Source organism: Lithobates pipiens, unplaced genomic scaffold, assembly GCF_037356315.1.
Source record: "Lithobates pipiens isolate NorthernLeopardFrog02 unplaced genomic scaffold, aLitPip1_a1.2 Scaffold_19, whole genome shotgun sequence".
NCBI classification, from domain to species: domain Eukaryota; kingdom Metazoa; phylum Chordata; class Amphibia; order Anura; family Ranidae; genus Lithobates; species Lithobates pipiens.
In genome coordinates, this window is record NW_027507764.1 from 375,768,541 (window position 1) to 375,792,840 (window position 24,300).

The window sequence follows — 24,300 nt, forward strand, 5'->3', positions numbered from 1 at the left end:
CACCAGCTAAAACTTACACCACCAATAGCAGTGATGTGTGGGCTTAACAGCCCCCTTTACCACTCTGGCATGTAGCTACTTGAAAATTCACAATACATTTACAGTGTAACATTAACAAGTACTGTATAAAAAAAAAAAAAAAAAAAGAGAACGCATTTCAAAAATCAAACAAAAACACAGCTGACAGAAAACCATTTCATTTTTTTTTAAAGGTATACAGCATGAGCCCTTTAAAGTGGTTGTAAACCACACAGTGAAGTGACTGGCCTCAAGCGCTACACAGATGAAACAAATCCTCCTGCATAAATTGAACCCATTTGACTGTGGCCCTCTCTTCTAGTGCCTTCAAAGTGCAGAATTTATACAGCTTGTCTGAGCTAGCAGGAAGCTGAACTACACTCTGCAGATCTCACTGAAATAAGCCCTCAGAACCGATTAGAGGGAAGGTACACAGTTGAACATCCCCTTTCACAAAGCAACAGAGCTGAGGCTGTCAAACACAGGCTGTGTCCTGAAGTGCTCACGTCTGTCGCCTTTTAACCTGTTAGCATCAGGAAAACATGTTAGAAGTGACTCGTGTAAATAGCAAAAGAATGAAGCATCAGATAGAAATGAGACTTCTCCTCTGGATTGAGACAAGTACAAACACTATAGAGGAGTATGCTTTGTTCATATGTCAGAGATTTACAATCACTTTAAATGTAGACACTTACATTTGGCATTGCTACTGACCTGCAATAGTATGTGCATAAAGCCTGCTACCAAAGGTGAAAACATGCAACTCATATAGCTTAGCAATTTTCTCCAAAAACTCTTTACAATGAGGACGCAGACGGGTGTGCAGCATTGGTTCTCCTCTCCCTAACTGGAAATGAAAAATTCCCTGTAAAATAACAAAAACCTTTATTAAAACAGGATATATTATACACATTGTAAATTCCCTTCTTTAAGTTTAATTTATTTAGACTGGAGCAGCAAGGCAACCAATCACCAGCTTTCATTTTCAAAGCTTAAAGTGATACTAAACTCTTGTTAAAAAAAGTAAATGTTCTAGTCAATTCCTTATTCTTAATTGAAAAAAAGGTAACTCAGCCTCCTCCAAATCCCTTGCAGGGTTTGGAGTTTCGCGCATTCGTGCCACTGTGCTGCATTAAACCTACGTGAGCCAGTTAAACTAAACAGACTGAAGTTGGTTACAAGTCACAGCTGTTCCGGATTCAGTCTGCTCCAGTTTAAGTCCCCCCCCCCCCCCAAAGCCTTTAGCAGCTATTAAAGCAGTATTAAGCCCAGAAGCAAACATTATACTGCAGCTTACCAATTCTTAGATGCGATTGCTTTATCTGGTGATCTGGCCAGTAAGTGTTTTTCAAAAGAACAAGCTCTCTTTCAGATGTATCAGTTTACAAGGATGCAACAAACCATTTAAACACAAGTGATGTGCTTACAATGATCAGCTCTTTATTCATGTAAAACTTATCCCAATTGGGGGAAAAAAAAAAAACAGTTGCTGTAACCAATTGCCATATTGAAGCAAATTCTAGCTCACGTTCCATAGTGTAGCCAAGCCTGCTATTACATCTAACACTCTTCTCTCTTTTTAAATATAATATATATATATATATATATATATATATATATATATATATATATATATATATATATATATATATATATATATATATATATATATATACACACACACACACACACAGCCTGTCAACAAGGGGTTCATTACAAGAAGAAAACTGCAGCTACAATCTTTTTTTTTTGTAAACACAGCCAGCAATCAGCTGTCTTGTATACAGTGGTGTGAAAAAGTGTTTGCCCCTTCCTCATTTCCTGTTCCTTTGCATGTTTGTCACACTTAAGTGTTTCGAAACATCAAATCAATTTAAACAATAGTCAAGAACACAAGTAAACACAAAATGCAATTTGTAAATGAAGGTGTTTATTATTAAAAGGTGAAAAAAAATCCAAACCATCATGGCCCTGTGTGAAAAAGTGATTGCCCCCTAAACCTAATAACTGGTTGGGCCACCCTTAGCAGCAACAACTGCAACCAAGCGTTTGCGATAACGTGCAATGAGGCTTTTACAGCGTCCTGGAGGAATTTTGGCCCACTCATCTTTGCAGAATTGTCCTAATTCAGTTACATTAGAGGGTTTTCGAGCATGAACGGCCTTTTTAAGGTCATACCACAACATCTCAATAGGATTCAGGTCAGGACTTTGGCTAGGCCACTCCAAAGTCTTCATTTTGTTTTTCTTCAGCCATTCGGTGGTGGACTTGCTGGTGTGTTTAGGATCATTGTCCTGCTGCAGAACCCAAGTTCGTTTCAGCTTGAGTACACGAACAGATGGTCGGACATTCTCCTTCAGGATCTCTTGGTAGACAGCAGAATTCATAGTTCCTTTTATCACGGCAAGTCTTCCAGGTCCTGAAGCAGCAAAACAGCCCCAGACCATCACACTACCACCACCATATTTTACTGTTGGTATAATGTTCTTTTTATGAAATGCAGTGTTCCTTCTACGCCAGATATACTTGGACACACACCTTCCAAAGAGTTCCACTTTTGTCTCATCGGTCCACAGAATGTTGTCCCAAAAGTCTTGGGGATCATCAAGATGTGTTGTGGAGAAATTGAGACGAGCTTTGATGTTCTTTTTGCTCAGCAGTGGTTTTCTCCTTGGAACTCTGCCATGCAGGTCATTTTTGCCCAGTCTTTTCCTGATGGTGGAGGCATGAACGCTGACCTTAACTGAGGCAAGTGAGGCCTGCAGTTCCTTGGACGTTGTTGTGGGGTCTTTTGTGACCTCTTGGATGAGTCGTCGCTGCGCTCTTGGGGTAATTTTGGGCGGCCGGCCACTCCTGGGAAGGTTCACCACTGTTCCATGTCTTCGCCATTTGTGGATAATGGCTCTCACTGTGGTTCGCTGGATTCCCAAAGCTTTGGAAATGGCTTTATAACCCTTTCCAGACTGATAGATCTCAATTACTTTCTTTCTCAATTGTTCCTGAATTTCTTTGGGTCTCGGCATGATGTGTAGCTTTTAAGGATCTTCTGGTGGACCTTACTGTGTCAAGCAGCTCCTATTTAAGTGATGCCTTGATTGTGAACAGGTGTGGCAATAATCAGGCCTGGGTGTGGCTAGAGAAATTGAACTCAGGTGTGGACAACCACAGTTATAGTATGTTTTAACAAGGGGGCAATCACTTTTTCACACAGGGCCATGATGGTTTGGATTTTTTTTCACCTTTAATAATAAACACCTTCATTTACAAATTGCATTTTGTGTTTACTTGTGTTGTCCTTGACTATTGTTTAAATTGGTTTGATGTTCCGAAACACTTAAGCGTGACAAACATGCAAAGGAACAGGAAATGAGGAAGGGGGCAAACACTTTTTCACACCACTGTAAGTGATAACTTTTACAGTACCAAAAAGCACAATCTGTGATTGATCAGCTGCCCGGGAAGGCAAGGGAGACATCAGGGGTCTAAAAGACCACCAATGTCATCATAAAGAGTCCACCTGTCACTGCCCAAAGCCATCATGCAAATGCAAACTCACGCATAGGACCCACATGCATTGCATATGTAAAAAGAAATTGCACCACACACAAGGCATCACCACAAACACAGTTAGAGCAGTAATTCTAGAGCAGGGGTAGGCCATCTGGGGGTCCTCCAGCTGTTGCAAAACTGCAAGTCCCATCATGCCTTGGAGTAATTGTAACTGCCAGCCTTGCAATGCCTCATAGGAAATCAAGTTACACAGCAGCTGGATCAACTCTACAACCGGCAAAGACTTTTTAAGCATAGCCTACGAAAAAAAGCTTAGGTACTAAAGTTTGTCGCTATTACTCAGATGCACTTAACTTTGAGCATTGACATGTCTGGTATCTATTTATATTATATTGTTTGTGTGCACTAAAAATCATTTTGTGAATTTTTTCCTGAAAATGTGCAATTGTAAAATGGCTGAGATTGTGTGAAACAAGATTGAAGCAGCCACCATTTTAATTTAAGACCTCCGCTTTCAAAAAAAATAAATATGCTTGAGAGTTCTAAATTTCTAGGAAAAAATGCTGATTTTAACGTGTGCTAATTAAAAGAAACTGTCCTAGACAGCAAGTGGCTAATCACCCGAATACCATCATGTTACACCTCTCCCTTTCTAGGCCATATTCGATTTTCAGTGCTGTGATATTTTGACTCACAATTACTCCATCATGCAACATTGTGCCCAAATAAATTTTATACAGATATACCCTGCAATTTTTTAAGACTGGTGGGTGCAGACCGATATTCCAAAACGTGTCTCTCATGCATTCTAAAACGCGGTGAAAAATGCTCCAAATCCATATACCTGTCTAGAACTTGTACTTGAATTTGGCTCATGCTGCGCCACTTTTAGAATGAGACACTTTTGCAAAATCGGTCTGAGGCAGTTTTTCTCTCTGTACGCAAAAAGAATTGGTCTTAATTAGCTGCAGTTTTATATTTGGTGCATTCAAAATGGCTCAATGTGAAGTGGCACATTTTAGAATTTGGTGCAGAAGTCGCTGTCAGAACCAAATGTGTTGCAAATGATTCATGTAGTGGTATTTAGTAACAAATGTTTCTATAGGAGGGAAAGGGGGGGGGGGGGGGGGTAAATATTAATTTTCTCAAAGTCTGTTGCTTCAGTGTTTTTAGATCTTTTGTTAAATGTTACTATGGTATACTGAAGTATAATTAATTAGAAACATTTTATAAGTGTCAAAGGCTTTTATTTATTTTTTTTGTAAATCACAGTATTTGCCATGGAATCTAGGGGGAGGCTATAAGCTTCTGGCCATAGACCCGCCCTTTGAAAAAAAAAGAAAAAAAAAAAAAAAATGAATTACAATTTCGGAGAGAGAGAGAGAGAGAGAGAGAGAGAGAGAGAGAGAGAGAGAGAGAGAGAGAGAGAGAGAGAGAGAGAGAGACTCTGACTCGCTACTATACACTAATATCAAGTAATTTTGGTTGTTCATGTTTTTTAAGGGAGAGTGTTAATTTGTACAGAGGGGGTGGGGTTAAGGGAGGGATATTGATGGAATGAGTCAAGGAAATATGAGCCCCTTAGTGTCTCTATGAATAACTTTGAATGTATATATAATCATGGCCAAAATTGTTGGCACCCCAGAAATGTTTCCAGAAAATAAAGTATTTCTCACAGAAAAGTATTGCAGTAACACATGTTTTGCTATACACACGCTTATTCCCTTTGTGTGTATTGGATCAAAACAAAAAAAGTAGAAAAAACAAACAAGACCTGGTGAGAAGAATAGTTAAAAATGTGCAGTTACTGGCCCAGTGCAGGTTGTATTTCAAACCACTGGTTCACACATTTCTGTTGTTCACTACTTGGATGAAGTTCTTGTGCTTGTTTGGGCTCTCCTGCATACTTTAACTAAAAGCTACCAATGACATTTCACATGCAAGTTTAACCATAGACTAAGTGCCAATGATAAATTAAAAAAAGTTTACCTTTCTAGACATATGTTGGAAGTGCTGTTCTGTAGTATGGATTAATGTCTGGTCTAAGTCAACCATGAGAACAAGTTTCCTATTTCGATGTAATCTCTGCTGGTCTTCACGACCCAGCTGTTCTGCTTGCTAAAGAAAAACAAAACAAAAAAAGAAACAAGAATATACTGAACTTTAAAGTGTTAAGCAGCCAAATTATGATCATTACCAAATGCTGACTAAAAGGGAAACTATAAAGGCCCTTTTACATGGGCTAACCAATTGGGTCTGCCTGTCAGTTTTTAAGGCAGACCCAATCAGAACCTCCTGTCTGCTTTATGGAGCGGCGTGTGTCAATGGACACGTGTCTGCAGAAATCCAATCATGTCCACTAAAAACAGGTGGATGGTGATCCGTTCTCCAGTCTTGTGGATTAGATCGGATGGCAGTCGGTTATAAACGGAAAGGCTGTCTATTTACATCCGACTACCCATAGAGGAGAGCGGGCTGTGTCTGTGTCCGCTCTGCATAAGTGGAATGGACATGGACCAGCTATCCACCTGCTCAGAGGGGATCAGCAGATATATTGCCAGCTGAGCAGGCCGGCTTCAACAGTGCCCATCCAGTGTGTAAGGGGCCTAATGGTTTTTGGTCAATTTAATATTCTAAAATTAGTACATTTATAAAATCATATTTATGCTCTGAATCTTTCCTGAGCCTGATACAGCTCTGCCCTGCCAGCTGATAGCAAGCAATAGTCCACTATCAGCTGACTGAGTTACAAAAGAACAAAAAAGTAAATGTACACCACTGACCCACAAGAGAAGTACAGGCAGGAAAAAAAAAAAAAAAAAAAATTGTCCATACTTATCCTCTAACAAAAATACAACTGACCCAAAATATAGCTCCCTCTTTACTGCTTTGAAAACCCCTAGATATACTCAGTATTGCAGCTTACCTCTGAGCTGACCATGAGTTCTGGGACACTGTGAACCATGGAAACAGTAGCTGTTGACAACGGCACCTGCTGCTTGCCATTCTTGTTTTGTAACCTAAATAAATGAGAGACTTAAATAGGAGACCAACAATTCCAAATAAAGTGCATTCAAAACATAAGAAAAACACCAGCTCTAATAGTGTCAATATAGGGCACACTGCAACAAACAGGGCCTTCTCTTTTTCCAGTACACTTTATTATCAGCTATAAAACAATTACTTCTAATACCCAGCAATGTTGCAGAAAGCAATGGGCTTACTACAAAAACTGTTGGCAAAGTGATATGATATGCAGAAACCCGTCAGGTGATGTGCCTTTGCTTAGCTTATCAATAAAAGTGCTTGTGTGCTTTTCAAAAACTCAGAACTCTTTGTACTGTGAACAGGGATCTTGCCGTTTCTTCTGCCTCAAAAGCAAGGAGAAAAAAAAACAGCCAAATAGTAAAGTAAAAAACCACCCATTACACATTGTTAGGCACAGTTAACCCATTAATTGCCCCTAGATGTTGAAGTGATATTAAAGGCTTGCGTTTAATAATAATAATAATAATAAAAAAAAAAAAAAACACAACAACAACAACAACAACCACTCATGTTATATTCACCTTTACCTTCTGAGCAAAGGTTTTGCACAAAGCAGCCCACAATCCTCCTCTTCTCAGGCACCCCACCAGTGCTCCTGGCCCCTTCCCCTTGCCAAGTGCCCCCATAGCAAGAAGACTGCTATTGGGCGCTCAGCCAATCCAATGAGGATTGCGAGGCCCAGGAGTGCCTCGGCTCTCATGCACATTGCTGAATCGAGCTGGTGGCTCAGGTAAGCATTTGGGTGGGTGGGTAAGTGGGTAAGTATGTGGGTGGGTATTTGGGTGTGTGGGTGGGGCTGCGGGGCGATGCTGCAAACAGAAGGCCTTTTACCTTTGTGCATAAAAGTAAAAAAAAATCTTCAGTCTTTACAACCACTTTAACCTCTTCCCAGCCAGTGTCCGTACAAACAAATTCATATACACTTATTGGGATTTTTTTTTTTCTTAAAGAAATGTAGCGGAATACATTTTGGTCTACATTTATGAAGAAATTAGATTTTTTTGATTGGATATGTTCGAACACAAAAGTAGAAAATCTTTTGACACTGGCTGCGAAGGGGTTGAACATCTAGGGCGATCTAAGGGTTAAATGTGTGCCTAACCAGCTTTTACTAAGGGATGTGCTGGATTTTATTCCCTGGTTTGCAAGGAAACAATTGCCTCCTCGCCAATCAGCAGGTGCCAGTGGTCATCCATTGTCCAGCACCCACTGATCGGCTTCTGCTGCAATCACAGCTGAAGCCGCACACCCCCTACCTGGAAGCACAGAATTGCACATAATATATTATATATATATATATATATATATATATATATAAAATACTAACTGCGGTTTCTGAAGGTGGTTGGATTTAGCTACTAGATGGTGCTGGCCCCTAAGGCTGTGTTTTGATTTGCATCTGTTTTTTTAACCACTTGACCTCTGGAAGTTTTTAACTCCATGACCATGGCATTTTTTTGTTATTCAGAACTGTGTTAATTTAACTGGCAATTTCGCGGTCAAACAACACGGTAGGCAAATTAAATTTATAGCATTTTTGTATGCACAAATAGAGCTTTTTTGGTGGTATTTGATCACCACTGAGTTTTATTTTTAAAAGCTTACAAGCGACTGCCGGCTGTCATTCTGCTATATGCCAGGCAGGAAGGTGTTGACTTAAAGAGGAAGTAAACCCTTACAAACCACTTTGACCTACAGGTAAGCCTAGATTAAGGCTTACCTGTAGGTCCAAGAAATATCTCCTAAACCTATATGGTTTAGGAGATATTTGCCCGAAAACGGGCACCGCTGTGTACGGCGCATGCGCCGTAGACAGGGGCGCGCAGGCGCACTAAACGCGGCAGTTCCAAGAATGGAGCTGCTGCATTTGTCGACTCCCGTGCGCATGCGTGGGAGTGACGTCATCACGGCTTTGCCGAATGACAGCGGCGGAGCTGCGAGACGCCACTCCCGTGCGCATGCGCGGGAGTGACGTCATCGCGGCTTCGCCGCTGTCATTCGGCGGAGCTGCGAGACGCCACAAGCAAGATGGATGCGGCGGACTACAGGGGACAGCGGCGACTTCGCTGGCTCCTGTGTCAGGTAAGTGACACATAATGGGCTACTATGCGATGCATAGTAGTCCATTATGCTTTACCTTTGCAGGGAAAAAAAGAGGAAGTAAACTCATCAGGGTTTACTTCCTCTTTAAAGGATAGCAATATTTAGTGGTTGTTTTGGTACTCCAGTGTAAGATTAGGTGTCTCATACATTTTGAGAATGTACTTTTATGTTATATTTGATATATATTTTGTCCCCTCAACAATCAAATTTTTTTTTGTTTTGTTTTTTAATAGGATGTGCTGTGTGTCAACCATTTTTATATAATCCTCTTAAAGAGCACCCCAATTTGATACCTCTTGCAGCCCATTCCCTATACTTGCTGGAGTGGCAATCAGGAACAGACCTATGCAGAAAGACTTTACTTGAGTTTCAACTGTTGGTTGGCTGTTCCTCATTGTACAAATATAAACAACCACAGTATAAAGGAATTTTGACTTGCCTGCAATTTCCATATCTTGACGTACAGTACAAGGCACAGACTGAATATTCACAGACCCTAGGTTATAGACTGGTATCATTAGGTAGATTCTGCTAACTCTCACAACTATCAAGGCAGTTTCTCTTGAGTGCTTTGGAGTATGGCACAAAGATAGAAGTACAATGCCTTTATTAAGCTGGATGACCAATACCACCTTAGGAAATAAGAATGGCCTTGGGCATAAGATTACCTTGCCTTTGTGAAGGAGGTATGGTTCCTTACAAGAAAATGCCACTAGCTCAGAGACATGTTTTACAGACATGCAACCAAAGAGGCTACTTTACAGTAGAGATCATCTATGGGGATTTCTCTGATGGGTTTAGCCGGCCAGTATGTGGGAGGTAAGCGGTCCCTGACAAAATCCTGCCACAATAGGCATGTTAATTAGAGGTCGACCGATATGGGTTTTTCTCTGGCCGATGCCGATATTTAGAAATCATGGCAGCCGATGGCCGAAATACGATGCCGATTTTTTTGGGCCGATATGTTAGGCCGATTTATTTTATTTTATTTTTTTTATCCCCCTTCATCTCATAAAACCAACACCTTTCCCACTGGGGTGTTTTTTTAGGTGCTTTTGAGCTAAAAATAGCGCCTGCAGAGTGCCTGCAAAATGGCTCCCCTGCAGTCTGTGTGAAAGACAGAGTGCTTTCACACCGAGGCGATGCGCTGGCAGGATGTTAAAAAAAAAAAAGTTCTGCAAGCAGCACGTTTGGAGTGGTGTATACTGCTCCTCCACCACTCCTGCCCATTGATATTAATGGGCACCACTGCCGAAGTGCATACAATGCGATTTGGCAGCGGTGCTTCACGGGCGCATTTAACCTCTTCTTTGGCCGCTAGCTGGGTTATATGCGCCCACTAGCACCACTAAAATGATGGTAAAGCGCTGCTAAAACTAGTGTACCGTGGACCTGCCTTTCTCGGTTGCCTCAGTCTTCTGGATTTATTTAGCTGGTATAATAGGTAAATGTAGAAAATATATTAGCCAAACCTAATACGCAGTCCCCCAAGGATGCAAGCCTAAACCAACATTGGTCTGCCGGCACGCAAATCCGTAGGTATGAAAGTACAGTTACCCAGGTATGCTGTTATGCAGGTACCCAAGTATGCAAACATGCAGGTATATAATTATGCTTGCCGTTAATGCATTTATGTATGCAGTTCAATGCAACCAAGCACATATTCATGCAGTTTAACTAAAAATGTGTTTATGGAAGCATGCAAGTATGCGTTTATGCAAATATGCATCTACCCAAACATACATTTTATGCAAACGGGCATCTATGCAAACACATGTATGCAAGTATGCAAATGTGTTTTTGTAATATGCGTTTAAGCAACAAGTTTGCAAGCACATATACTATGCTGCACTTGCCCAACTGCACTTGGTCCTATACTAGTTTTGTAGGATTGGCCAAGCACATATGCATCCAATGCAGCCTCAATGCTGCTTCAGAGCAGCCTAAAACGAAGCTCCTGCAGACCAAATGCACGCTTTTCTGGAGACACAACTCCTTAAAGTGCACGGATACCTGTACAGGGGTGTATCGGCAGACAGGTGTACAAGCACCCGGTTTAAGCAGTAAGTATACCTTTACTCTTTATCTTTATAATCATTTGTCTGGTCACACAGCTCTCTGATAGTATGTACTCACACTTCATTAGTATCCATGTGCTAGTGTTACAGTTGTGCTCATAAGTTTACATACCCTGGCAGAATGTATGGATTTCTTGGCTATTTTTCAGAGAATATAAACACAAAAACATTTTTCACTCACGGTTAGTGTTTGGCTGAAGCCATTTATTATCAACTCTGTTTACTCTTTTTAAATCATAATGACAGCAGAAACCAAATTGACCCTGATCAAAAAAGTTTAAATACCCCAGTTCTTAATACTGTGTATTGACCCCTTTAACAGCAATGACAGCTTGAAGTCTTGTGGTATTTGTGAATGAGACATTTGAGATCTCCTCAGAGTGGCTCAATTATATTGAGGTCCGGAGACAGATGGCCACTCCAGAACCTTCACTTTATTCTGCTGTAGCCAACAGGTCAACTTGGCCTTGTGTTTTGGATCACAGTCATGTTGAAATGTCCAAGTACGTCCCATGCGCAGCTTCCAGGCTGACGAATGCAAATGTTCCTCCAGTATTTTTTTATAACATACTGCATTCATCTTGTCGTCAATTTTGACCAAATTTCCTGCATGTTTGTAGCTCACACATCTCCAAATCATCAGCAATCCACCTCCATGTTTCACAGTAGGAATGGTGTACCTTTTATCATGGGCCTTGTTGACTTCTCTCCAAATGTAGCGCTTATGGTTGTGGGCAAAAAGTAAAATTTTGGTCTCATAATTTCAAATGACTGTGCCAGAAGGTTTGAGGCTCATCTGAGCTGTTTGGCGTTTGCATAGTAATGGCTTTCTTCTGGCGACTTGACCATGCAGCCCATCTTTCTTTCACCTGAAGTTATTTGTGGGTTTTTCCATTGCATCCCGAATAATTTTCCTGGCAGTTGTGGCTGAAATTTTAGTTGGTCTACCAGACCATGGTTTGGTTTCAACAGAACCCCTCATTTTCCACCTCTTGATTAGAGTTTGAACACTGCCGATTAGCATTCTCAATTCCTTGGATATCTTTTTATATCCCCTAGCTGTTTTATACAGTTCAACTACCTTTACCTGCAGATCCTTTGACAATTCTTTTGCAATTCTTTTGCAATTTTTTTTCTTTCCCCATGACTCTGAATCCAGAAACGTCAGTGCAGCACTGGATAAAAGATGCAAGGGTCTGACAGGAGTCCAGAAACTCATTGACCTTTTATACACACACACACACACTAATTATAAACAAACAGATCACAGGTGAGGATGGTTACCTTTAATAGCCATTCAAACCTCTTTGTGTCAACTTGTGTGCATGTTATCTGGCCAAAATCACCAGGGTATGTAAACCTTTGATCAGGGTCATTTGGGTAGTTTCTGCTGTTATTATGATTTAAAAAGAGTAAACACATTTTATTAATAAATGGCTTCAGCCAAACACTAACCATGAGAGAAAGTAAAGTTTTTCCGTTATTCTTATTCTCTGAAAAAGGACCAAGTCGTCATAAATTCTGCCAGGATATGTAAACTTATGAGCACAACTGTATGTCTCAAGAGGCCTTGAGAACCTTTAACCCACACGGTAAAAAAAATTGCAGACCTTTTACTTCCTGCCTATACAGAAATAAGCCATACTGAACGAACCCGTGACCTCTAGCGGGTGGAGGAAAAACTGCAGCCCAACACTCCTGAGAAGAACACAGAGCATGACCAAACAGCACACTACCCCCAGTGGTCATTGGGAAAAGGCAAGAAACTGCAAAATGCAGACTTACCATTCCTGCTGCAGGACTCTGAATCATAATAAGAGTCCAACCTTCACCAATCACAGTGGGCTCAGTAATAAAAGACCTTCAGGGACTGGGTCCCACTTAATCTGGGGTCCACTCCCCTGAGCCTGTATAGCACCCTGCAGGAAAGCACCTTGGTCAGAACATACACTGCACAGGGTTTAGCACCTTAAGGCTGTATTACAGGCAAACCTCAGGGAATCTTCTCTCCTATCCAATGAGGCTCAGGTACCATCCATTTGGGCTGACAGATTTTTCAAATGGATCTGATTGAAGTCCATGATTCTCAGTAGAACTGTTCCAGACCTCAAAGTATGCTCCAAGAGCACATGTAGCACACCAGTGACCACCACCTTACAGACACTGGCAAAAAAAAAAAAAAACGGAAGTACTTCCTGTACAGGAGGGATTATATAGGGGAGGACATTGTTTGATTGATCTACCAGTGTCCATTCACCTATAGGTGGCGTATAACGCAAATGGTTCTGAATATAACTGGCTCTGTGTCCTGTGATGTACGATACAAAACTGCAGTTTAGCCACTCTGGTGCCCAACGGCTGGCTCACTGCTATGATCATGAATGCACAGGGGAATGGGGGGTTAACTTCACTGCCATGACTACCAATTGCAAGGGGAAAGGGGAAAATGCGAGGAGAGACTGGTTGATTAACTGTAACTACCATGACTGCAGAGGGTGTGAGTGTTAAATTTCCCTGCCTGGACTCATTGTGGATGGGGGTACTGACACCAATGCTGGGGGGTTAATATTGTGTCCACTGACAACACGGGGTTGGGGTTATTGTATTCCGACTTCTTCAGTGTGCAATATGATACGATGCAATTTGAATGAGCTGCCCAACTTAACAGAGTACACCCTAAATGCACAAAAACGTGCTACTATTGTATGGCCCTCTGGATGTGTCAGGGGCCGAACCTGAGGCCCTAAACAATTTTCAAGTCAACTACTACTGTAGTAGAGATTGTGTTGGCTCCCAAGGTTGCATTTTTTTATGCATTTGGCACTCTCCTCCTGCAGATGGCAATATTATCTCATAGCCTGGGACATCTATGTCCCTCAAACATAAAAATATTATACAATGGATTTCACATCAAAAGGTGCTTTAGAAATGGTCAGTCATCAAGAAATGTACATTTACTGGTATACTCCCACGTGACAGTAATGGTACCAGGTGACTGGATGATCAGAGCCCAAGCACTGTATTTTGGAGAGGCAGGTGGCATAGAATTGATGTAAATACCTCTGGCTTTACAAATGTACAAGCACTAAAGTTGAGCAGCCACTGGTGGGTAATACAAGGAATGTTATGTGCTTGTCACAGATGCATTACATAATTGTCTTATCTGTTAGATTTTTACAGCCATACAAATGGCCATGTAGCTGGGCACTAACGTAATAAAACAAAATGAACTGAATTAACCACTTGACCACTGGGCACATAAACCCCCCTTCCTAACCAGACCAATTTTCAGCTTTCGGTGCTCTCACACTTTAAATGGCAATTACTCAGTCATGCAACACTGTACCCAAATTAAATTTTTGTCCTTTTTTTCACACAAATAGAGCTTTCTTTTGGTGGTATTTAATCACTGCTGGGTTTTTTTTATTTTTTGCGCGATCAAAAAAGACTGAAAATTTGGTTAAAAAAAAAATTGTTTCTTTTAACATTTATGGCAGAGTACTGCACAGTGTTGCAGAGTATTGACAGATTATTGCACAGCATGGGCAGATTACTGGCACTGAGCAGCACTGTGGGCACTTAACATCCCGCCCACAGCATTGCTGCCATCTCTCTCCCTCTCCCCCTCCTCACTGTACTGATCTATACAGAGAGGAGAGGGAGGAACCGGCATCATGACGTGACGCCGGTTTGTTTACAAGTGAACAATCACATGGTAAATGGGCGCCATCAGCGGCCGTTTACCATGATCCGTTAGAACCTGGCGGTCACGGATATTCCCAGTGACACGCGGGAGCAAGATTCTGGGAGGACATCCATGGACGCCCTTCCAGAATAAGCCGACCACACTGTAGCCGTCTTTCGGCTATGGCCCGGTCGGCATATGGTTAAAGCTTGCTACACAGAGAACATCTCAATAGTTTGACTTTACAACTTTCTAAATATAAAAAAAAATTAAAATACAACAATGAAAATAATGAAAAGTCTGAACACAGGAAAAAGAAGAGTTTACTTACTGTGTCAAGTCCATACCACATTCTGCACACAAGCCTTTCATCACCACAGGATGGTTACAGCCTGACAATCTCACCAAGACACCGCTACAACATAAAAATAATGCATTAGTAGAAGCAGAGAAACAACTTGGCAAACCGTTAAACCAATATTAAAGACAGATTTTATTTTTTAAATGACAAACATGTTATACTTATCTGCTCTGGGCAGTGATTTTGCACAGAGCAGTCCTGATGTCCTGCCGGCCCTCCTGACCCTTCACTCCTGCCCCCAGCATAAGCAGCTCCCAAGCTGCTGCTACATGTGTCCATTCACACAAGCAGCTCAGCCCTACCACCCCTCTCTCCTCATTGGCTGAGATCGACAGCTGTGGGAGCCCATCGCTGGATTGAGATGAGGTTCAGATAAGTATTAGGGGGAGCTGTGCACAAAAGGTTTTTTACCTTCAAGTGTAGACTGATTAACTGCTCTGAGCACTGCTAAAGAGGAACAGGGAGATGCATCATGAGACATTATAAAGTTACAGGCAGTCGTCATAAATTCCTCCATTAGCTAGGTGGCACTGTGACTGAATGAAACTTGCGCATGAGATCTATACACACACACACACACACACACACACACACACACACAGTATCTCACAAAAGTGAGTACACCCCTCACATTTTTTTTGTAAATACGTTATATCTTTTCATGTGACAACACTGAAGAAATTACACTTTACTACAATGTAAAGTAGTGAGTGTACAGCTTGTATAACAGTGTAAATTTGCTGTCTCCTCAAAATAACTCACACACCTATTAATATCTAAACCGCAACAAAAGTGAGTACACCCCTAAGTGAAAATGTCTAAATTGGGCCCAAAGTGTCAATATTTTGTGTGGCCACCATTATTTTCCAGCACTGCCTTTAAACCCTCTTGGCCATGGAGTTCACCAGAGCTTCACATGTTGCCAGTGGAGCCCTTTTCCACTCCTCCATGATGACATCACAGAGCTGGTTGATGTTTGAGACCTTGCGCTCCTTCACCTTTCATTTGAGTATGCCCCACAAATGCTCAATAGGTTTTAGGTTTGGAGACATGCTTGAACAGTCCATTACCTTTACCCTCAGTTTCTTTAGCAAGGCATAGGTCGTCTTAAGGGTGCATTTGGGGTCGTTATGTTGGAATACTGCCCTGCGGCCCAGTCTCCGAAGAGAGGAGATCATGCTCTGCTTTAGTATGTCACAGTATATGTTGGCATTAATGGTTCCCTCAATGAACTGTAGCATCTCAGTACCAGCAGCAGCATGCAGCCCCAGACCATGACACTCCCACCACCATGCTTAGGAGATCAGGTAGTGAGGAGGCATGGCATCTCCCCACCACCTACCTAAACCCTTTGGACCCCACACCAGCAACCCCATTCACATGAAAAGGTCACAATCCAGGGGCATACAGGGGGTATAATTCCTTCCACAGCTGCAAAGCATTGCAGGCAAGGCAGCTAAAGGGGGGAGCAGTTGAGGGGGTGGTAAACCATGGCTCAAACAAAAGGTTTTACCACCCCCTCTCCTAACCTCATGTGCGAGCATGCCCTAATAGTGCAGCCAGGCACAGTTCTCCAATCAACTCCATACCAGCCACAGTGTCATCAGACCAGTGTAGCAAGAATCAGTGTTCCCGACTTGCCTGTTTAACAACCACAATTCTGACCATAAGCTGACCATGTCTCTGCTTGTGCCTGAACTGAACCATCTGCACGTCAGACTATGTTCCTGTGAGAAACCAGTCTCAGCCATCCCCTGCAGACAACTGCACTCCTGGAATCAAAGGAATGCTTTAGTTCTTCCTTTAGTCTCCTGTATTGCTGGCCAGTGGAAAGGATTCCTGGGGGCAGCCACGTACCAGTAGGCTAGACTTGCTTGACTTATAGGATGTGGGACTGCTATAAGCGACATCACATATAGACGCAGCCGTTACAGTAGATTGCTTTTGATAAAATTGGTTGATTTGTGTGATACACAAGATACAATGTACAGTACATAATCAGTTCAGGCACACACAAAAAAGAAATAAAAAATAATAAGTTTTATTTGTGGTATAGCCATGCTTAGAATTACAACTCAAAACACATTCTGCTACTTCTAAATATGCCCATGCTGTATGTGGGAAATCTCATTAAAGGGGTTGTAAAGGTTTGTTTTTTATTTTCTAAATAGGTTCCTTTAAGCTAGTGCATTGTTGGTTCACTTACCTTTTACTTCGATTTCCCTTCTAAATGTTTTTTTTCTTTGTCTGAATTTATCACTTCCTGTTTCTCCTCAGAAACTTCACACCATCATCCGAGCAGTGTTTAGTCAGCCAGAACAGCTTACACAGGAGGAACAGGAAGTGAGAAATTCAGACAAAGAAAAAAAAATTTAGAAGGGAAATCGAAGGAAAAGGTAAGTGAACCAACAATGCACTAGCTTAAAGGAACCCATTTAGAAAATAAACAAACCTTTACAACCCCTTCAACCACTTGCTACTGGGCACTTAAACACTCTTCCTGCCCAGACCAATTTTCAGCTTTCGGTGCTCTCACACTTTGAATGACAATTACTCAGTCATGCAACACTGTACCCAAATGAATTTTTTGTCCTTTTTTTCCCCCACAAATAGAGCTTTCTTTTGGTGATATTTGATCACCTCTGGGGTTTTTATTTTTTGCGCTATAAATGAAAAAAGACCGAAAATTTTGAAAAAAAAAAAACGCATATTTCTTTGTTTCTGTGACAAAATTATGCAAATTATTAATTTTTCTTCATAAATTTTGGCCACAATTTATACTGCTACATATCTTTGGTAAAAATAACCCAAATTAGTGGATATTATTTGGTCTTTGTGAAAGTTAGACAGTCTACAAGCTGTGGTGCGAATCATACAAAATTTATCACATCTGATGTACTGGTGGCCTCTCTCACTTCTTGTGACCCGAACAAGCCAGGAAAGTACAAATACCCCCCAAATGACCCCTTTTTGGAAAGTAGACATTCCAAGGTATTTAGTAAGAGGCATGGTGAGCGTTTTGATGTTGTCATTTTTTTCCCACAATTCTTTGCAAAATTAAGTTTTTTTATTTAAATTTTTTTCCACAAAATTGTCATTGTAATAGGTTATTTTTCTCACATGGCATGTGTATACCACAAATGACACCCCCCAAAAAATTTGGCTACTCCTCCTGAGTATTACGATACCACACGTGTGGGACTTTTTCACAGCCTGGCCACATAGAGAGGCCCAACATGCAGGGAGCGCAGTCATGTGTTCTAGGAGCATAAATTACACATCTAACTTGTTGACTAACTATTACACTTTTGAAGGCCCTGGAGCACCAGGACAATGACAGATGGCACTGATACGTGGCACTTTTTTTACTTCACTTACGGCCGCTGCAGCCGTTCATCTCTCCCCTCTCACACGCAGTCTGTGTGAGGAGGGAGAGCGGCTCTGAGAGATGATCTCACGTTTACATATGAGATCATCTCTCATTGGATAGGCCGATCGTGCTGTAAATGGCCGCTGTGATTGGCCGTTTACAGCGATCTGTTTGCCCGTCTCCGGGGGACACGGCAAACACAAAACTTCCGCAATGTGCGCCGCGGCGCACATTGCGGAAGTAAACACGACGACGTCCATGGACGGCCTCCCGGACGGGAGCTCCCGCTCTATAGCCGTCATTCGGCTATAGGGCGGGCGGAAAGCGGTTAACTGCACGATTAATCGTTAGAATCACAATCGATTCTTTCCCCCCCCCCCCCCCATCTTAAAGCATTTTCACAATTCTATGCAGAGTGCTCTGCTCAAGCCGACAGCCGTCATATATAAAAAAAAAATAAAAAAAATAAAAAAAAAGCAGGCAGTCTGCCAAGTTTCACAACATTCCTCAGCTGCAGAGCCAACTATAAACATTTTTGCTCTTTAGATCAAAGGAATGAACTATGGTCTGTAAATGAGGGGAGATTAACCACTTAAAGACTAAGACTTAATGTACACAGGACGTTTTAAAACCTCTCCTGAACAATTTAAACTTGACAGATAGAAACCGATGTTTAAAAATGTCCGTTTTGCTGCGTTTACATTTAGAAGCACTTTCATTTTAATTTTTTTTGCAGTCAAAAATGAAAAACGTCTGTAAACAAGCTGTTAACCACTTGCTTACTGGGCACTTAAACCCCCCTCAGTCCCAGACCAATTTTCAGCTTTCAGCGCTGATGCACTTTGAATGACAATTGCGCAGGCATACAACACTGTACCCAAATGAAATTTTTATCATTTTTTTCCCACAAATAGGGCTTTCTTTTGGTGGTATTTAATCACAGCTGGGAGTTTTATTTTTTGCTAAACAAACAAAAAAAGGTGCAAAAAAATAAAAAAATAAATCATGTTTAATAGTTTGTTATAAAATTTTGCAAACAGGTCATTTTTCTCCTTCATTGAAGTGCGCTGATGAGGAGGCACTGATAGGCTGCACTGGTGGGCACTGATAGGCATAGTTAAGGCGGCACTAATAGGCACAGATAAGGCAGCACCGATGGACACAGATAAGGCGGCACTGATGGGCAAAGACGGGCACAGATAAGATGGCACGGATGGGTGGCACTAAGGGGCACTGATAGGTACCACTGATAGATGGGACTGATGGGCACTGATAGGTGGCACTGCTGGGCACGGATATGTGGCACTGGGGTGCAGCACCTTTGTTGAGGCAGACTGTGGGCACTGCTGGGTGGCACTATGGGCACTGCTGGGTGGCACTGACATTTTTCATTCAGGCAGGCAAAGCAGGGGGCATGTGGGCATGGCAGGGCTGGCCGTGATCGGGACTGCTGTCAGCGCGAGGAGGAATAATAGCCGATTACCGGCTCCGTTATATCACATGATCAGCTGTCATTGGCTGACAGCTGATCACGTGATAAGGGGTCGGGATCGACCCCCTTGCACGGATCGGTGATCAGGCGAGTCTCGTAGACTCACCGATCACAGAGCGTGCCGCGCGCGCCCCTTAGGGGGCGCGCAGGCCGCTCATGCACGGGACTACGTCAATAGACGTAGTCCCGGAAAAGGAGATCAGCGCTGTAGCCGTCATTCGGCTATAGCGCGGGTCTCAAGTGGTTAAAAAGGTATTTGGTGTTTCAAATGCCTCTGAATATCCGTCCTGAATGCATTATTTTTCTTTCCAAAAAAAAGCTTCTAAACTTAACTGCCTAGAAACGCCTATAAAATGATCCTGTGTACATGTACTGATAACCAAGGAGAGTTCAGGGGCAGCTGAAAAAACACCCAACTGCTCCTAAATGTCCAGTTACCAGCAGCAGTGTACATGAAGCCTTAACCTTTTTCTGGCACTTGCTGATTCAAGGTAAACATTATTTTTTGCTACAAAAATTACTTAGAACTCCAAACATTATATACATTTGTTAGCAGAGACCCTAGAGAATAAAATGGTGGTTGTTGCTGGTATATTTTAGGTCACTGTATTTGCATAGTGGTCTTTCAAATGCAATTTTTTTTGTGGGAAAAAAAAAAAAAAGGATTTTTATAACAGCTTACCTGTAAAATCCTTTTCTTTTGAGGTACATAACGGGACACGGAGACTCAGTAATTACTGGTGGGTTATAGGTATCACTAGGTGATTGGACACTGGCACACCCTAGACAGGAAGTTCAATCCCCCATCCCATATAACCCCTCCCAGTACTGGAGGTGCCTGTCCCGTACCTTGCAGCAGAGTCAGACTGTTGAGGGTGGCCTCTTGCACAATTCCGGTCTCCACACCCCTGGAGGTGGGAACAGGGAGCGTGAAGACAGCGAAAGGGTGCAGGTGCCTTCAGATTGAAGTTGAAGGCCTGGAGATGCTGGGTCCTCACGGAGGAAGAGGTGTAGGTCGATCACCGGAGGAATACAGCAGAAGCCAAGCAGGCGTAAGGAAACACTGCACGTCTGGAACAAGCAAGGTCGGTAACTGGCTGGCAACGAGGTACAGGAATGAAAGGCATGTGCGTAGTCAAGGACGAGCAAGGGTCTGGTAGCGTGCTGGCAGTGAGGTACAAAATTAGCAAGCAAGCCGAAGTAGCAAGTCCAAGCCGAGGTCAGTTATAGTCCAGGAAATAGTAACAAGGAGTATCCAAAGGAATAGGCGAACGTGCCGGATGATCAGGAACAAGGTCACAGGAACCAACAACGATCAGGTGTTTCAGGAATAGCTGAAGACGATCCAGCACTGGTATCAGGTCAGGATCCCGTTTATATAGGGAGAGATGTGCCAGGATTGGTGGAAGTGGCCGTGCGTGCGCGAGTACGTACATATACGTTCGGTTTGCGCGGGTGCGTACGCGTGTTCGGATTGGCGTGCGTCCGTTCCGGAACTCGTACGCCTCTGACGGGGACACCGCGCATGGCGCCTAGAACGAAGGTGAACCGCTGCTACACGGGGACGGACATTCACATGGTGAGTTCCCTGACAGTACCTCAGTTTTGTAGCAAAGCAATATAAGTGTATTAGAAGAGGGGATGGACCTCTGTGTCCCGTGATGTACCTCAAAAGAAAAAGGATTTTACAGGTAAGCCGTTATAAAAATCCTAATTTTTTTTCCCGATAATACAGTCTACTATTGCACATTATATTTGGTAGGGACAATGTACTAGACTAGCTTGAGATATGCTATTCCGTCCCAAAAAATTGGGGAGAACTGGCCTTACCAAATTTTAAACTATACCTAGCGATCATATTGACACGCATGGCAGATTGCAAGTATGCTAGAAAGACCACACTTTGGGTTGAGCTTGAAATAGCACTGGTAGAAACTGAGTTATCGGTAGTACCATGTATACAACAATTGAGAGGGTTATCTCCAATATCTCCACTGACTAGATCTACCTTGGCACTATGAGACTCTTTACACACCCAATACTGCTGGGAATACAACTCCCTAATAATGCCTTCGCCGAAACATGAATACTTTATGCCAGGAGTTTTAGATAAACGTTTTGGATCATGGTTCCCAGAGTCTACACCATTACTACATCAGGTACTAAAAGATTAAAATCATTAACCACTTCACGGCCTATAGCAAAAGGAGGGTCGGGTAGTGGTTCAGTTATCCTGACTGGTGGTGGTTCAGTTATCCATACGACATCTTTCAGGATAACTGGGGGCGCGCAGTGCAGTGATCGGTGGTGAGGAGTCAGTCTGACACAATGCTACATCGATCTTGGTAAAGAGCCTCTGACGGAGGCTCTTTACCAATCACAGTGTAAACAGGAAAAGCCTGAGAGATGACTGGTCCACCTGACAGGAAACACCACATGAGGTTAAAAGGCCACTCCCTTCCCCTTGCACCTCAGTTCTCCCAAAGTAATAGGTTATCCGGGTGCCAGAGAGAAACTCTTCCCGTAGTACTTACATCAAACCAGGGGCAGGAAGTAGGCCTGCCGTAATGGAAGAGATCCTAGAAAAGCGGTTACCGGTAAGTAACTGTCAATTTTCTCTAGTCATCTTCCAAGACAGCACAACCTAAAAGGATGGACAAGAAGTTCAAGGCCTACCTTGGGGTGGGACCACTGCTTGCAAGACATTCCTTCCAAATGTCAGAGCCTGAGGCGATAGCAGTTCCACTAGTGCTTCAAGAAGGTGTCCTGCTTCACCCACGTGGCTGTTCAACAGATCTGTTCTGAGGCCCCAGCTCTTTCTGCCCAAGGGGCCGCCAAAGATCTCATTGAATGGGCTTTAAGGTTAACTGGGACTGGGGAACCTGTCTGTTCATAAGCCATTACTATGGCTATCACTACTATGATCCACCTAGCCACAGTAGATCTAGTTGCCTTCCCTCCCTTTCTAGTGCCGCTAAATAGAACCAAAAAGGTGACTCGACTTCCTGAAATCTTTCACTCTAAGTGTGTCAGCAAGCACTTCCTGACATCTAATAAATTACATTTTTCTTCTCTCGTTTTTTGGGGTTTTCACAAAAGGAGGGCAAAATGATCTCCTGAGATCTATGAAACTGATGCGACCTTGGGAAGATGTAGTGGGTCTTGTCTCAGAACCACTCCATCTTCCAGTACCAACAGAAAAGGCTCCTTAAATTGGTTGTAAACCCACTTTTTGGACTTCTACCTATAGGTAAGCCTAGAATAAATAAGGCTTACCTATAGCTAGTGGAAAGATCTCCTAAACGTGCGCCGTTTAGGAGAGAATTTCACTTGTAGTCCACTGAAAATTCCTACGGCGCATGCACGGGGAAGAAACAAAACTGAGTGCCGTTTCTTCCCTAGCCTGTGTCGTTAGTCGATGCTCACGTGCGCGGGAGTGATGTCACGTGGCTTCCGGCAAAATCAGAGGCGGAGTCCACAGCCCAGAAGGAAGAGGGCCAGAAGATGGACACTGCCCACACAGGGGACATCACTGGATTCTTTTTCAGGTAAGTGGCACATAATGGGCTAGTATGCGATGCATACTAGCCCATTATGTTTTCATTTGCAGGCTGCAGCAGCGAGCAAAAGAGGAAGTCATCTTTAATTGACAGGGCCTGCAGGTTGCCAACCCTTCCGGCTATAGTGATGGCCAGTAAAAAGGCTAACTTAAGCGTCAAAAATGTAACCAAAATCTCCCGAGCTGGTTCAAAAGGAGATTTTGTCAACGCCTCCCGATCCAGCGTGAGATTCCATGGTGGGAATCTGTTAAGCCCCGTACACACGAGCGGACTTTTCAACAACCAAAGTCGGACGGACTGAGTCCGTCAGACTATTCGATCGTGTGTGGGCTGCAACGGACTTTTGACTCGCCAAAGTCCGAAGGACTTTAGAATATTGAAAATGCTTCAAATTTTTCCGAAGGAACTCCGCCGGACCCGGTCCCTTCGAAAAATTTGCTCGTGTGTATGCTATTCCGACGGACTAAAACCGACGCTAGGGCAGCTATTGGCTACTGACTATGAACTTCCTTATTCGAATCCAGTCGTACGTCATCACGTTCGAATCCGTCGGAGTTTAGTGTGATTGTGTGTGGCCAAGTCCGCTCCGCCGAAAAGTCCGTCAGAACTCCGACGGAACTCCTTCGGAAGTCTGTCGGACATAAGTCCTCTCGTTGTGTACGGGGCTTTAATCTCTCCCTAGCTAGTAAAATTCTCCTAATCAGGGGCTCTAGCACAAGGATCTGGTCCACAAATACAGACAGGACTGCCATCTTGTACCTTCAGGGTGTTTAGGGCAATCCCCTGATCCACCCCAGCTTGTAAGAATTCAAGTACCACTGGTACCAAAGGATTCAAAACCTCTCTATCCTGGCACCAGTGTATGAAAAATTTCCAGATCTTTGAGTAGATCATTCCGGCTACCTAGGAGGGTCTCAATTACTCGGAGCAATTACTAATCGGAGCATCTCTTGCCTCTGAGAATCTCCCTCTCAAGAGCCATGCCGTCAACTTGAAGAAACCCGGGTCCGGGTGATGGACTGGCTCTTGTAGGAGATGATCCCCTCTGGGCAGAAGACAGAACCCAACCATTTTC

General features: G+C 42.9%; 1 protein-coding gene across 3 annotated transcripts in view; it reads right to left on the minus strand.

Moving 5' to 3' along the window:
* Nucleotides 1-24,300, minus strand: part of CTDP1 (CTD phosphatase subunit 1) — a 195,986-nt gene that overhangs the window by 142,446 nt on the left and 29,240 nt on the right. For all 3 annotated transcript variants that reach the window (XM_077492323.1, XM_077492322.1, XM_077492324.1), the window contains 4 exons: nt 14,774-14,857; nt 6,455-6,548; nt 5,518-5,646; nt 733-883 (listed from right to left, as the gene is read on the minus strand). In XM_077492323.1, coding sequence (XP_077348449.1) covers nt 733-883; nt 5,518-5,646; nt 6,455-6,548; nt 14,774-14,857 — 458 coding nt within the window. The remainder of the gene's footprint in view (nt 1-732; nt 884-5,517; nt 5,647-6,454; nt 6,549-14,773; nt 14,858-24,300) is intronic.